Raw genomic sequence first — 15,233 nt, 5'->3', positions numbered from 1 at the left:
TTGTACTTTTGTGTCTGGGAGAGTCGGGTGAGAGAGTTGCCAGCTCAATGACTGGCCAAACTGTAGTTGTCATCCGCTATCTAAAGTGTATGGGTGGGGGTGGGGGGTGTTAAGATTTGGGGGCCTGAGCCTTTATCTGTATTCTCATATATAACCTATCTCTGTTCTAACAAAAACTGGCCATACGCATTAGATAGCGGTCAGATAGACGTTCATGTGTCAGCCGGCCATTCTCCCCTCCCCCCCATACACATGAGCACTCAGCTCCTGCAAGCATTCATGTGTTATCATTGGGGACAGAAGACAGTTATTGGCAGAAGCTTTGGCAGATTATCTGCCCTGAAAACAATACGCTGGACGTTGAATTTCCATCTGCCTCCTCCTTCCCTGCCTTAACGTCCTCAATCGAGAGACCTGCATACACAATACATGGTTATCTGCTCATTTTACATTGTTACTTCTTAATGGAGGGCCTCTCACCGGGTCAAAAGTGGCCATTTCCTCCTTTTATTGTAGTCCCGCCGCTTCCCTGATTATCCCATTTTTATTCTGTCCCCCCGAGATTTTGGCGGTTTATTTAGTGCTAAATTTTATAGTCTTTAAGGGGGCCTGCACACGGTTCCTCGGGGGCGTGACTTTAGGCTGCTACCTTAACCCCGCCCCCTAGGAACAGATCATGAACATTAGCATTATTAAGGCCTGTATCTCTGTCCCAATATGGTAGATTTCCAAAAAACTTACCAGGGGAACAGCAGAAATAAAAAAAGAGCAAACACTGCTCACTTTTGATCCGGTGACATGGGCTTTTGATATTTAGGGTGTGTGTTAGTGAAGTTTCATAGAGGGTCTTCTTGCTGTATGGTATCTATGCACCAGGCACATTTTTTTAAGAAGGTGAGGAGATCCATACGCCTGCTCTATACTATGGTCACGCCTGATCGTAGGTTGTAAATTCAACAGGCGGTATTAATGCATTTATTGCTTTTCTGATGTGCCGTCCTTCCTGTAGTTGTTGTGTTGCCTGTTCTTCTGCTTATTTCATGCTCTTATATCACTTTATTTGTCAGATGAGTGAGGACTGCCGGCTCACATCTGCCAGCTCTTCTTTTCCTGTAAACGCTTCCTCTTCACCTGTCTCTCGGCCTGTCATCCCCAGTCAAGGTAATCATGTATGTATCTTTTGGCTCTGTCGATTGCCCTCTGTTTGCACTGCATGTACAATGTCACAGTAATGACTATCTGTAGCCATGCGCAGTCGTTACAAAGTATCATTGATATAAATAGTTTTGTGGGATAACGTTCTGAATTTTAAAGAATTATTCCCAATGCTAAGAGGAGGAAACGCCACAATGGGTTTTATCCAAGAGAAAAAGAAATATAAACGATATGTGCTCACCTCGGTGGAAGATAAGAAGACCTATAAATGACCGCTGCTGCAGATCCAGATGAATAGTGGTTATTCTGCGCTGCTGTTAAATAAGGATGTTGTACGTTATCCAAAAAATGTGGTTTATTAATTCAACGCGTTTCGAAGCTGCCTAGCTCCTTCATCAGGAAAATGAAAAATCGCAATCTGTGGTTTATCATTTCCCTGATGAAGCGCAGCATCTTCGAAACGTGTTGAATCAATAAATTACATTATAATGATGCTGCGAGTTATTAAAAAAAAGTGGTTTGATTCAAGCTGCCTCCCTTCTTAATCAGAGAAACAAAAAAAACACAATCAATGTGTTTTTTCATACTCCTGATGAAGAGCTGCAGCTTTGAAACGCGTTGAATTAATAAATTTACGTTATGATGCTGTGAGTTATTATAAAACGTGGTTTGATTGAAGGCGTTTCTAAGCTGCCTCGCTTCATCTGGAAAATGAAAAAATCTCTGTGGTCTTTCGTTGTCCTAATGGAGTGGCAGCTTCGAAACGTGTTGATTCAATAAATTGTTATAATGATGCTGTGCGTGTTTCAAAAAACTTGCTTTATTGATTCAATGTGTTTTGCAGCTGCCTCTCCATCAGGAAAAAAAAACCAAGCAATCAATGTTGTTTTTTCATTCTCCTGATGAAGACTGGCAGCTTCGAAACGCGTTGAATCATTAAATTTATGTTGTTTTTTTTTAAAAAGGAACAGCATCATTATTGACCGGCAGTGAGGAATGACCATTTATCATCCCTCGCTCCTAAAGGATGATTCCCAAGATAGTTATCCCCTATCCTTAGAGTAGAGGACAGCTTACTGATGACTATGACCCCCAACAATCCTAAAACCTGTGCTTTGCAAAGCCCTGTCTAGAATAGAGCAGAGGTTTTTGAGCTTGAGCTCCACTCCATTTATTGTTTATGGCAGTGTTCCCCAACTCCAGTCCTCAGGAGCCACCAACAGGTGATGTTCTCAGGATTTCCTTAGCATTACACAGGTGATAATTTAATCACTTGCACAGGAGATAGTTCCAGCACATGGGCAATGCTAAGAAAATCCTAAAAACATGACCTGTTGGTGGCTTTTGAGGACTGGATTTGGGGAACAACAGTCTATGGGACTACCCAAAATGGCCGAGTGCTCTACTTGGTGTACATGCTCGACCTTCACTCCATGCCAGAGAACTCCATCGCTCTATTCCAAGGTTGGAGTCCCAGTGGTGGGCCATACAGCGATCAAGTTATCTCTAGTTCTGTGGATAGGAGAGAACTTGCTATTTGGGGAATACCCCTTTAATTCATTCACTTAATAACTATTCTTTTAACACTTAGTAGTCCAGTGGGCGGTGCTGATAGATATTTGGCATCAACAGTCTTTGAAGAAAGACTGTCAGTCACTTAGGACCGCCTATTGACATCACCCATTGAACGTTCCGATTAGTGCCAGTGTTCGCAATGGAAATTATTCACTGTGTTCACATGTTATTTCTTTAGCAGACCACCTTATTTCCGCTGCTTGCTGGTACGAAGTGGGGGGTTCACATGATGCAGTCGTGTTGCATTTCTTTATCTGTAACATGACCACATCATGTGAGCCCACTAAAAGATCGCTGTTAACGTTGTACGCTGCAGTGATGTTCCAAAATGTCTCTGCATAGTAGAGCAAGCTGTACACGAATATGCAGCTCTGGGAGTGGGAAGCCGACTGTCAGACACAGCCAGACTCCCCTTAAAAGGCAGATAGGGTTTATTACCGTATTTGCCTTCCCGATAGTTGTATACGCAGCACTGAGCAAGCACTGTGTATATATAGTAATGGGAAGTGCTAATGACTCTTCCTCCTACAGATTCACCAGTCATGTGATCATTGTGTCTTGGGAGGAAGGAAGAGTTGCAGGTGTGGGAGTGGGAAGCCAACTGTCATACACAGCCAGATTCCCCTTAGAAGGAAGAGAGGATTTATTACCGTCTTTGCCTTCCCGATCGTTGTACACAGTAACGGGAAGTGCTAATGACTCTTCCTCCTCCGGACCCAGCAGTCATGTGATTTCTGTGTCTTGGGAGGAAGGAAGATTTGCAGGTTTGGGAGTGGGGAGCCGACTGTCAGACACAGCCAGATTCCCTTTAGAAGGCAGATAGGATTTATTACCATTTTTGCCTCATGGTTGTTGTACACAGTAATGGGAAGTGCTAATGACTCTTCCTCCTCCGGACCCAGAAATCAGGTGTTGTGTCTTGGGAGGGAGCAGGAGCTCCTGGATCTTAAGACACATGGACAACTTTGCTATTCAGCCTGGAGTCTGAGTTTCCACTTCAACTGGGGCTAATATACCAGTTACAGGGGACATATATGGTAAAAAAAAGAATTGAATGTTGAAACACCCCCAGTGGTGCACAATTTATGAAATAAATGAAATGTAAATATCGTACATGTGCTCAGAATCGGCCCATTAGGCAAAGCAAAGTATACGAAGAGTCCATAAATTTATTAAAAACAAAAAAAGTAAGTTAATTTTGGGTCATTGAAGCACCTACAGTAGAAGTGTCTCAGCTCAGTAAATAAATGGACCTTTGTGACCTTTATTCTACTTCTTTATTGCTAATGTTAACTGGACTGTTAATTATTTCTAAAAACGCAAAGTTGATGTGAAGAAGGAAAGATGATCAGTAAGTACCGGTGATTGTGCAAATAAAGTACAAGGGAGTACAGCCCTGAACTAAGGCAGAGAATGTGAGCTGTATACAGGACATTTTCGATGCGCTCTATGGCTACATGCGCACACTGTAGATTTTTCTGCACCTAAACTGCAACCAAAACTGCACCTTGTTACAGAGAGCTTAGAAATGTAAAAAAAAAACAACCCGCTTGTAATGATGGTGTATTTTTGGTGCTTTTTTATGCTTTTTTAGTGCTTTTTTTGTCTTGTTTTCTGACTTTGTGTTTCTCAGTACAGAAGGTGTGACAAAACTGCGACAAAAAAGCAAGAAGAATGAACATGCCGCGTTTTTTGTTGTTTTTTTTTTGTCAACGTTTATGACAAACTGCAGACAAAAAAAAAAGCAACCTGCACACAGCAAGTCTGATTTCTCATAGACTTTGCTGGGAAGTCAAAAGTCAGAACTTGTTGCCAACATAACTGCACCAAAAAAAGCAACAAAAACCGTGGCATGTGCATATAGCCTTAAGGCGACGTTACACGGTACGATATTTCGGTTGATATGTCGACGGGGTCACGGAATTCGTGACTCACATCCGGCATTGTTAGAGATGTCGTAGCGTGTGACACCTCCGAACGACTGTTAACGAGCAAAAATACTCACCTTATCGTTGCTCGTTGACACGTCGCTCATTTCCATAAAGTTGTTCCTCCTTCTGTGCGCCGGTTGTTCGTCGTTTCCGTGGCAGCACACGTCGCTCCGTGTGACACCCCGAGAACGACGAACAACTACTTACCTGCGGCCGCCGGCAATGCGGAAGGAAGGAGGTGGGCGGGATGTTACGTCCCGCTCATCTCCGCCCCTCCGCTTCTATTGGATTGCCGCTGTGTGACGTCACTGTGACGCCGAACGCCCCTCACCCTTCAGGAAGAGGATGTTCGCCGCCCACAGCGACGTCGTTAGGGAGGTAATTACGTTTGACGGGGGGTTACCGACTTTGTGCGACACGGGCAATGAATTGCCCGTGATGCACAAACGACGGGGGCGGGTGCGATCGCTCATGCCATCGCACGATAAATCGTTGCATGTAACACCGCCTTTAGGCTTTGTGCGCACAGTGCGTTTTTCACGGCGGTTTTGCGCATTTTCGGGTGCGTTTTTGGGCTTAAAACTCCATGACCTTGCTTCCCCAGCAAAGTCTGAGTTTCATTTTTTTTTTTTTTTTTTTTTTTTTTTTAAAGCTGCGATTTTGAGCTTAACAAAAAATAAAAATGGACATGTCAATTCTTTCCTGCATTTTTCTGCCTTTTCCCCCCATGCAATGCATTGGAAAAACACAGAAAAAACGCAGAGATCAAAAACACCGCCAACACCGCCAAAACCGCACAAAAACACGATAAAAACGCATGCATTTTTATCAATGCGGTTTTTGCCGCGGGTGCTTTTTTTTATGCGTTTTTAGCGGCCAAAAACGCAGCGTAAAAAAAACACTGTGTGCGCACATAGCCTTAAAGTGTTTTTTGATAGGAAACTTACAAGCAAACTCATCTGTACATAGTTGTAAAAAACAAACAAAAAAATACTTAACCACTCCATCACCATCTGCAATTCCTGGTATAGAGAGGGGGATGCCCGGATCAGAGTCCAGCTGGTCATCACAAGAAGCAATCCAGAAAAATCCAAGAAAAATCCAGCAATCCCAAACCATAAAAAATTCCAAAACTTTATTTCACATTTTAAAATTCCATGGTTAGGACTCCATTAAAATGGAAACAGATGACGCGTTTCAGATCCAACAGATCCTTACTCATATCTATAGATATCACTTTATGACATGGTAAAACCCCTTTGAGGTACAAACACGTCAAACATGGCCTACATTGAGCATTGATAAGCCACAACATACAGAGGTTTGTCGTCTTCATGCCCACACAGACAGGAAAATGGAAACTCCTATAAAGTTTACTTTCTAAACATTGTTGATGTATTATATCTATCAGTCTTTTATTATCTTTCATCTGAAGAGCTTAGGCTACTTTCACACCTCCGGTTTTTGCTCTGCGGCACAATCCGGCACTTTGCAGGAAAATCGCAACCGGTTTTTTTTGCTGCCGGTTGCGATTTTCCTGCATAGACTTTAATTAGTGCCGCATTGTGCCGCATGGCCTTGCGTTCCATCCGGTTTTTGCCGCATGCGGCAGGTTTAGCCGATGCGGCGGCCGGATGGAACGTTGCCTAGCACGTTTTATCGTGCGGCAAAAAAAAACGCATCGCGCCGCATTCGGCCGATGCGGCGCATTTTTCAATGCATGCCTATGGCGGCCGGATGTGGCGCGATGCGGCAATAACCGCATCCGGCCGCCGCATGCGGTTTTTTGCCACTGCGCATGCTCAGTAGCATGCCGCAAGCGGCAAAAAACGGACTGACCGCATGTAAAAAACTTATGCAAAGGATGCGGTGTTTTCACCGCATCCGTTGCATAGCTTGCACAGCCGGATTGAGCCGCAGAGCTCAAGCCGGATGTGTGAAAGTAGCCTTATCGAGCATCACAGGCCCATTTATAAAGATGAGGCCTTTAAAGGGAATCTATCTGCAGGTTTTTGCTATGACACCTGAGAGCAGCCTGATGTTGAGATAGAGACCTTGATTACAGCAATGTATCACAATGTGGGTTGCTTGGTGCAGTTTTTATACAATCCCAGTTTTCTCTGCATTAGATGTAACAGTGCTATGAATGTTGAGCTGTTTATAACCCTGCCCACTCCCAATTAACCGGTTCTACACTGTGCAGTGGTGAGGGCAGGGTTACACAGGTTAGCCTGACTGCGTGGCACGAGACACCTAGTCCCCTACTGATCTTCTAATAAAACACTGATTGTATTGAAACTACAACAAGCTGCTGAGCAAGTGACATATCCTTTTAAAGGGAATCTGCAATCAGATTTTTGCTATATAAGGCTACTTTCACACTTGTGTTGAACGGCTTCCGTTGCTATTCGCCGCCTTGAGGAATTACGGTAACCGTTGCAGGAAACCGTTTGATTCCCCATAGACTTCTATTAGCTACGGATAGCAACGGATGGTCTTGCGTTGCATCCGCCTGGCGGATGGAACGCTGCATGTAGCGTTTTTCTGCGCTTGGCGAAGTGTCAAAAAAACGCAACTGGCAGGATTCCGTTGGCGTCCGTTGTTTTTATAATGGACGCCTATGGTGGCGGATTCCGTTAGAATCCGTCACTTGACGGATTCCGTTAACGCATCCGTCTTTACACAACTGCGCATGCCCAGATGTGTAAAGTCAAGAAAAAAAAACTATAACGGATTGCGGTATTTTGTACGATCCGTTGCATCCGTTTTGCCACTATATGCAACGCATCCGTTGTATCCGTCACACAATGCAATGCAACGGATGCCGTTCAACGCAGGTGTGAAACTAGCCTAACCTGAGAGTAGCCTGATGTATAGGCTGACCCCCTGATTCTACCGATGTCACTTACTGGGATGTGTTAAGCTGTTTCATTAAAATCAGTATTTTATTAGCATGAGATTATCACTACAGGACTACTTGTCTTATGCTTTCTGGTCCAATCACACACCCGGCACTGATTGCCCGCTTTCTGTGTATATTGACAGAAGGCAACCAATCATTGATGAGGGTGGGGTTATTTACAGCTCAGAATTTCGCCCTGTGCTAGACGTGAAGCAGAGGAAACCGTGATTCTATCACAACTGCTGCACCCAGAAAACTTAAGTGATACATCATTGGAATCGGGGTCTCAGCCATTATATCATGCTGCTGTCAGATTACACAGAAAAAATCTGCTGACGAATTGCGTTAGTCATTTCTTGAATTTCTGTTTACTGTCATGATCATGAGATAAATGTTCTGCATTATATTTAGTTCAGGACGCGGCTCGTCCATGACCTAATGACTCTGGCAAGCCTGTCCTAGTCAGCAGGACTTCTGGCCGTTCCATGCAATGTTTTTATAGGAAATTTCCCACGGCAGGATACTCATTTCCAGCAAATAGATGCATAACCTCAGGTTCCCTCGATCTTTGCTCCTAATGGAAAACTGGAAAGTAGACTCTGCTTCCCTACATTTCTTCAGAAAAGAAGTATAAAAGTTGTGACCTCTGCCATTAACTCAACAAGGGATCGTTCCCTGTAGTCCTCAAGACGTCCTCACTATGGAGGAATGTTTGTATGTAGGACAAGTGATAAATTGGTGAAGACTTTACACCTCAGAAAAATCCGTGTCTTCCCGTAATGATGGCCACTAATGGGATGAGATGTTGGAAAAGTGGCTGAGCCAGCAGAAACCATGCGAGAAGACATTTCCTCATGTCTTAAAGGGGTATTCCAGTAAGAAGTTACCACCGATCCCTGTTACCGATTTGGGAAGAAGAAACTTCTTCAGGGGGATGTCCAAGATTGGATTGTGAAGGCTTCAGAAAAATGTCCCTATTGGAGTTGGTACAAATCAATTTGAGCCAACACTAAAGGCTGCTTTACACCAGACAATCTATCGTGCGATAGATCGTCGGGGTCACGTTTTTTGTGACGCACATCCGGCATCGCTGGCGATGCCGGCCTGTGTGACACCTCCTAGCGACGCAGTATCGCTCACAAATCGTGAGTCGTGTACTGCTTGCTAGGTTCCATAATATCGTTTAATTTAGTTGTTCATCGTTTCCGTGGTAGCACACGCCGCTCCGTGTGACATCCCGGGAACGATGAGCAGCAGCTCACCTGCGTCACACGGCCGCCGCCGGCTATGTGAAGGAAGGAGGTGGGCGGGATGTTTACGTCCCGCTCATCTCCGCCCCTCCGCTTCCATTGGCCGGCGGCCGTGTGACGTCGCTGTGACGCCGAACGTCCCTCCCACTCCAGGAAGTGGACGTTCGCTGCCCACAGCGAGGTCGCACGAGAGGTAAGTACGTGTGACGGGGGTTACCGACTTTGTGCGACACGGGCAGCGATTTGCCCGTGACGCAAAAAGGACGGGGGCAGGTACGATCGATTGTGGAATTGCACAATCGGTCGTACCGTGTAAAGCAGCCTTAAGCCCTACAAACGTCGATGACTTTGGCTCGATAACACAGCACCTCTTGAGGAAGATACTGTTGGTGCACACATGCAGTATTACTATTATAGATGAGCATAGACCTCAATCTCCTGCACCGTCCTCTGTCGTTTTTAGGAAAATTCAAAGATTTGTAATAAGCTTACCACTGTTTAAAGGGAATCTGTCAGCAGGTTTTTGCTATGTAAGCTGAAGACAGTATGCTGTAGGGGTTAAAACAGAGAATTCAGAAATGCCTGTCTTGTCACAGTCCAATCTGTTGTTCATTTGCAATGTTTCTTTAACCCTAGAACACGCAACCATAGAAATCTACCATAGAAAACAAGTGACCTATCAGGCCTGCGAGGCCCCAGGTATGCGTTCTAGGGTTAACCAGCAGACCTTATGATTGCTCTGACTACAATGTCAGGCACACTGCAGTCCGGCACACCCCCTGCTGTGATTGACACCTCCCTGTCAATGTACAATCTCTATAGAGAGGCTGGTGTGGGCGGGACAGCTCTCTCAGTTCTGCTACATGGCTAAAGCTAAAAATATACTAAGATACTGTTGGTGCACACATACACCAACCTTATTACAGATGAGCATAGACATCAATCTCCTGGACCGTCCTCTGTCGTTTTCTGGAAAATTCAAAACTTTATAATAACCTCACCACTGTTTAAAGGGAATCCATCAGCAGGTTTTTGCTATGTAAGCTGAAGACAGCATACTGCAGGGCTTAAAACATAGAATATAGGGATGCCTGTCTTGTCACAGTCCGATCTGTTGTTCTCACCTCTGTTAAAAGAGAATCTGTCAGCAGGTTTTGCTATGTAATCTGAAGACAGTATGCTATAGGGGTTAAAGCATAGAAGTCAGGGGCACCTGCCTTGCTTGGACTACTCAGTCACGCGTATGGCAGTCTCGCACACTTCCTGTGTGTTCACTGTCAGTGAACAATCTGGCATGGATGGGGGCAACTCTCTCAGCTCTGCTACGTGACTAAAGCGAAAAATTCTAATTGTGTTAGAACGGCTGCAGCCAGTAATCTAAGTGATACATTATTGGATTCAGAATCTCTTTACCTACATCATGCTGCTCTCAGGTGAGGTGGCAAAAATTTGCTGACAGATTCCCTGGAACGACTTATGGATGACTTATACATTGGATAGACCATCGATATGAGATTGGTAAAGGTCTGACACTTGACACAACTGTTCCGCTAAAATTCTCTCCATATATTCCTTTGTAGCCGCTGCTAAGTACTGCACTTTATCTACAAATAGATAATCACTTTCAGTGCCAGGCAACCCCTTTTAATGTATACAGTATGGTAGAACAGGTTATTTATATATTTAATTTTTACACTTATGATTGTACAATCATAAAAAAGCTTAAAATACTGAATGTTTGGATAGAACATAAATATATTTCTTATACAAGTTTAGAACAAAAACAGTTTAATAAATTGTAAATATGCAGAACACTATGAAGTAAATAAGAGAAAAAAATTTGTGCAGTCTATGAATTTGTTCTGAGAAATAGCATCACCTCCATCAGATCCTCCTTCATAGATGACCTCAGATCTGACCTAATTATTTTAAGGCTGGAGAACAACCTCTCTACACTACACAAACTTTGGTTGGTTGCAAAGTGGTGACCACACGGGCAACTCATCCAAAAATCTCAGAGTATAAAGGAATTGCCTCATGCACAGTCAGTTTCGATGAATTGTGGACCTCTTCAACTTCTTTGAAAACAAGTGAAAATTTTTGCTGAAATCTGGTCAATCTATTTGCTCTGGGAGTAGAATCTTTTTCCCTGCGGCAACGCTTTGCCCCATGTCATCCAAATACTTTTCAAAATGAAACTCCTCTTCTGATGAGGCTGAAGATACGGCAGCAGTAGCACTGAATGACAATTCTTCATCTGGTGAGGCTGAAGGTACGGCAGTAGTAGCACTGGATGACAATTCTTCATCTGAGGAGGATGAAGATACAGCAGTAGTAGCACTGGATGACATTTCTTCATCTGATGAGGCGGATGATACGGCAGCAGTAGCACTGGTAGTATCTAAGTCCTCTTGCTCTTGGTAGTCCTGTAGCCAACTCCTCCTAACTGCTACCTCTGTCAGAGATTATTTTCCTTTAGTAAGCTGTTGATCATTGAGCAATTTACGATGACTTGGATTCACATATACAGCTGCCAAAAGAATTTTATTTTCTAATAGCAGTGTCTCTCTCCATTTCATTGAAGCAGAAATGCCATCTGCGATTAAATCTCCTCTTTCCGATGGAAAAACAGCAAGTTCTTCCACTCCTTTATGAAAATGCCGGGTGTTAAATCCTCGGCTTGTAATATCTTTGTCACTGTAAATGGGTGATGAACCAATTCCTTCAATTCAGCCACCTGTGTCCATTGACTTTCATTTACACCGTGTGCAGAATTATTAGGGAATTTGTATTTTAGAGGATTTTTTTTATTATTGATCAACAGCTATGTTCTCAATCAACCCAAAAGACTCATAAATATCAAAGCTTAATATTTTTGGAAGTTGGAGTGTGTTTTTTTTAGATTTGGCTATCTTAGGAGGATATCTGTTTGTGCAGGTAACTATTAATGTGCAGAATTATTGGCAACTTAATAAAAACCAAATATATTCCCATCTCACTTGTTTATTTTCACCAAGTAAACCAATATAACTTCACAAAATTTAGAAATAAACTTGTCTTTATGATGACACTGAACAGCCTACTGTCCATAGATTCTGTCAGTTACTTGATCTGTTTACGATCAACATTGCGTGCAGCAGCCACCACAGCCTCCCAGACACTGTTCCGAGAGGTGTACTGTTTTCCCTCCCTGTAGATATATTTTATGAAGGACCACAGGTTCTCTATGGGGTTCAGATCAGGTGAACAAGGGGGCCATGTCATTATTTTTTCATCTTTTAGACCTTTACTGGCCACGCTGTGGAGTAGTTGGAGCATTGTCCTGCATGAAAATCAGGTTTTTCTTGAACGATACCGACTTCTTCCTGTACCACTGCTTGAAGAAGTTGTCTTCCAGAAACTGGCAGTAGGTCTGGGAGTTGAGCATCACTCCATCCTCAACCCGAAAAGGTCCTACAAGTTCATCTTTGATGATACCAACCCATACCAGTAACCCACCTCCACCTTGCTGGCATCTGAGTCGGAGTGGTGCTCTCTGCCCTTTACTGATCCAGCCTCTGGCCCATCCATCTGGCCCATCAAGAGTCTCTCTCATTTCATCGGTCCATAAAACCTTTGAGAAATCAGTTAAGATATTTCTTGGCCCAGTCTTGACGTTTTATCTTAGGTTTCTTGTTCAGAGGTGGTGGTTTTTCAGCCTTCCTTACCTTGGCCATGTCCCTGAGTATGGCACACCTTGTGCTTTTTGATACTCCTGTAATGTTGCAGCTCTGAAATATGGCCAAACAGGTGGCAAATGGCATCTTGGCAGCTTCACGCTTGATTTTCCTCAATTCCTGGGCAGTTATTTTGCGCCTCTTTTGCCCAACACGCTTCTTGCGACCCTGTTGGCTATTTGCCATGAAACGCTTGATTGTTTGGTGATTACACTTCAAAAGTTTGCCAATTTCAAGACTGCTGCATCCCTCTGCAAGACATTTCACAATTGTGGACTTTTCAGAGCCCGTCAAATCTCTCTTCTGACCCATTTTGCCAAAAGAAAGGAAGTTGCCTAATAATTAAGCACCCCTTATATAGGGTGTTGATGTCATTACACTGCACCCCTCCTCATTACAGAGATGCACATCACCTGATTTTACTTAATTGGTAAATGGCTCTCAGCCTATACAGCTTGGAGTAGGACAACATATATAAAAAATATCATGTGATCAAAATACTCATTTGCCTAATAATTCTGCACACAGTGTAGTGTTACCTGAGTGTTGGCCTAGTCTACAAGAAAGGGTTTCAGCTCAAGCAATCACTCAACCATTAAATAAGTGCCGCCCCACCGAGTGGCTTGATCGACAACTGCCCATTTTCCAGCACGTCTCTTCAAGAGGGAATCAATTTTAGGGGTTCCGGCAGCAATACCCAATTTCCTCACTTTGCCAACCAGAGTTCCAGCATGTCCCTCTTGCAGACTATCTTTTATTGCCAGCTGCGGCATGTGCACAACACAGCGCATGTGATAAATAGGAGAGAGATGTGATGCAGCTTCAACAAGATCATCAAATTCTAAAGGATCGTTTTGCTGTTTATTGAAAGTTTAGACTTGCTTTAAGAAGTACTTGCCTTAATTCAACTTTCCTGTTCACTCTAGAGTCTCTAGCAGTTCTGAGATGATTGCAATCCTTCTTTGTGTCTTTTTGTTTTTACCCTTATCTGTAAAGGAGAAGCTTCACTACTTCTATCATGGAGCTGAAGTGCAGCACAGATTCATCTCAACTAAAAGCCGAGATTCTTTGATCAGGAGCAGAACAGACATTTATAGGACATTTCACAACTTTCCCAAATTCTTATGAAAAATAAATCTTCATCACATACTGCATTGAGCCGCCATACCCAATTTTAGGAGTCGGAGTCTGCCCACGACTCCGTCTCCACAGTCCTGATCTTCGGTGTCTTGCAGCTGTCTCGACAATTACACTGTGTGCAAAATTATTAGACTCTGGGAATTTTGACCAATTCATTATTTTTATGCAGATTTTTCAACTGCGCGTTGTATAAACCTGAATGCTTAGTGGATGAATCAGATCGGGTGATGTGTATTTGTGTAATGACGGAGGTTGTGGCATAAGGATCCAACACCCTTAATCAAAATGTACCGAATTATTAGCGAGCTTGTTTTCTTTAGACAAAAATGAGCCAAAAAAAGATTTAATGGACTCTGAAAAGTCAATAATTGTAGCAGAGTGATGCAGCAGTCGTGAAATTTCAAAGATATTGGGGCATAGTCACAGAACCATCAAAAGTTTTATTGCAAAAAACATGTTGTAAAAAAAAAGACGCACATTATTTGCCAAAGATTTGAGAAGAATCAAATGTGAAGGGACCAGGAAGCGATTATCCTCAAGTGCTGTCATATTCTAGAGTTGCAGCCTCATTGGAGGGTCCAGATGTTCAAGCTGTTCAGAGACCTGGCCGAGGTGAGGAGGCTGCGCCCAACCACCACTGAGCAAGACACAGAAGAACAAGGTGTTCAGTGCTCAGAGACATGGCCGGGGTGAGGAGGCAGAGCTCGACCACCACTGAGCAAGACACAGAAGAACAAGGTGTTCAGTGCTCAGAGACATGGCCGGGGTGAGGAGGCAGAGCTCGACCACCACTGAGCAAGACACAGAAGAACAAGGTGTTCAGTGCTCAGAGACATGGCTGGGGTGAGGAGGCTGAAGCTGACCATCACTGAGCAATATGCAGAAAAACAAGGTGCTCATAGACACGGCTGAGGTAAGGAAGCTAACCCTGACCACGACTGAACAAGACACAGAAGAACAAGGTGTTCAGTGCTCAGACACACGGCCGGGGTGAGGAGGCTGAAGCTGACCACCACTGAACAAGACACAGAAGAACAAGGTGTTCAGTGCTCAGAGACATGGCCGGGGTGAGGAGGGCAAGACACAGAAGTACAAGGTGTTTAGTGCTCAGAAACACAGCCGAGGTGAGGAAGCTGACCCCGGTCACCACTGAGCAAGACACAGAAGTACAAGGTGTTCAGTGCCAAGACACACGACCAGGGTGGGGATGGTGAACCTAACCACCACTGAGCAAGACACAGAAGTACAAGGTGTTCAGTGCTCATAGACCTGGCCGAGGTGTGGAGGGTGAACCCGACCACAACTGAGCAAGACACAGAAGTGAAAATGCCAACGTCGGGCAAAGCGATATAAGACAGATTTTTCAAAGGTTTTATGGACTGATGAGATGAGAATGACTCTTAACGGAGCAGATGGATGGACCATGGCTAGATCAGTATTTGGCACAGAGCTCCACTTCCACTCAGACCCCAGCAAGGTGGAGGGGGGTCCTTCTATGGGTTGTGATCATTAAAGATGAGCTAGTTGGACTTTTTTGCGTTGATGTTGGACTCGAAATCAACTC

At 44.0% G+C, this 15,233-nt stretch overlaps 1 protein-coding gene across 5 annotated transcripts in view; it reads left to right on the top strand.

Moving 5' to 3' along the window:
• Positions 1 to 15,233, top strand: part of NISCH (nischarin) — a 170,864-nt gene that overhangs the window by 101,348 nt on the left and 54,283 nt on the right. For 3 of the 5 annotated variants that reach the window (XM_075321742.1, XM_075321741.1, XM_075321745.1), the window contains exon 13: positions 1,068 to 1,161. In XM_075321742.1, coding sequence (XP_075177857.1) covers positions 1,068 to 1,161 — 94 coding nt within the window. Of the gene's footprint in view, positions 1 to 1,067; positions 1,170 to 15,233 lie in introns of all 5 variants that reach the window. The other 2 variants (XM_075321743.1, XM_075321744.1) reach the window with 1 other exon arrangement.

The sequence above is a fragment of the Anomaloglossus baeobatrachus genome, chromosome 8, assembly GCF_048569485.1.
Source record: "Anomaloglossus baeobatrachus isolate aAnoBae1 chromosome 8, aAnoBae1.hap1, whole genome shotgun sequence".
Taxonomy (NCBI): Eukaryota; Metazoa; Chordata; class Amphibia; order Anura; family Aromobatidae; genus Anomaloglossus; species Anomaloglossus baeobatrachus.
Note: the sequence above shows the minus strand (reverse complement) of the source record. Positions and strands in the feature narration are given on the sequence as shown.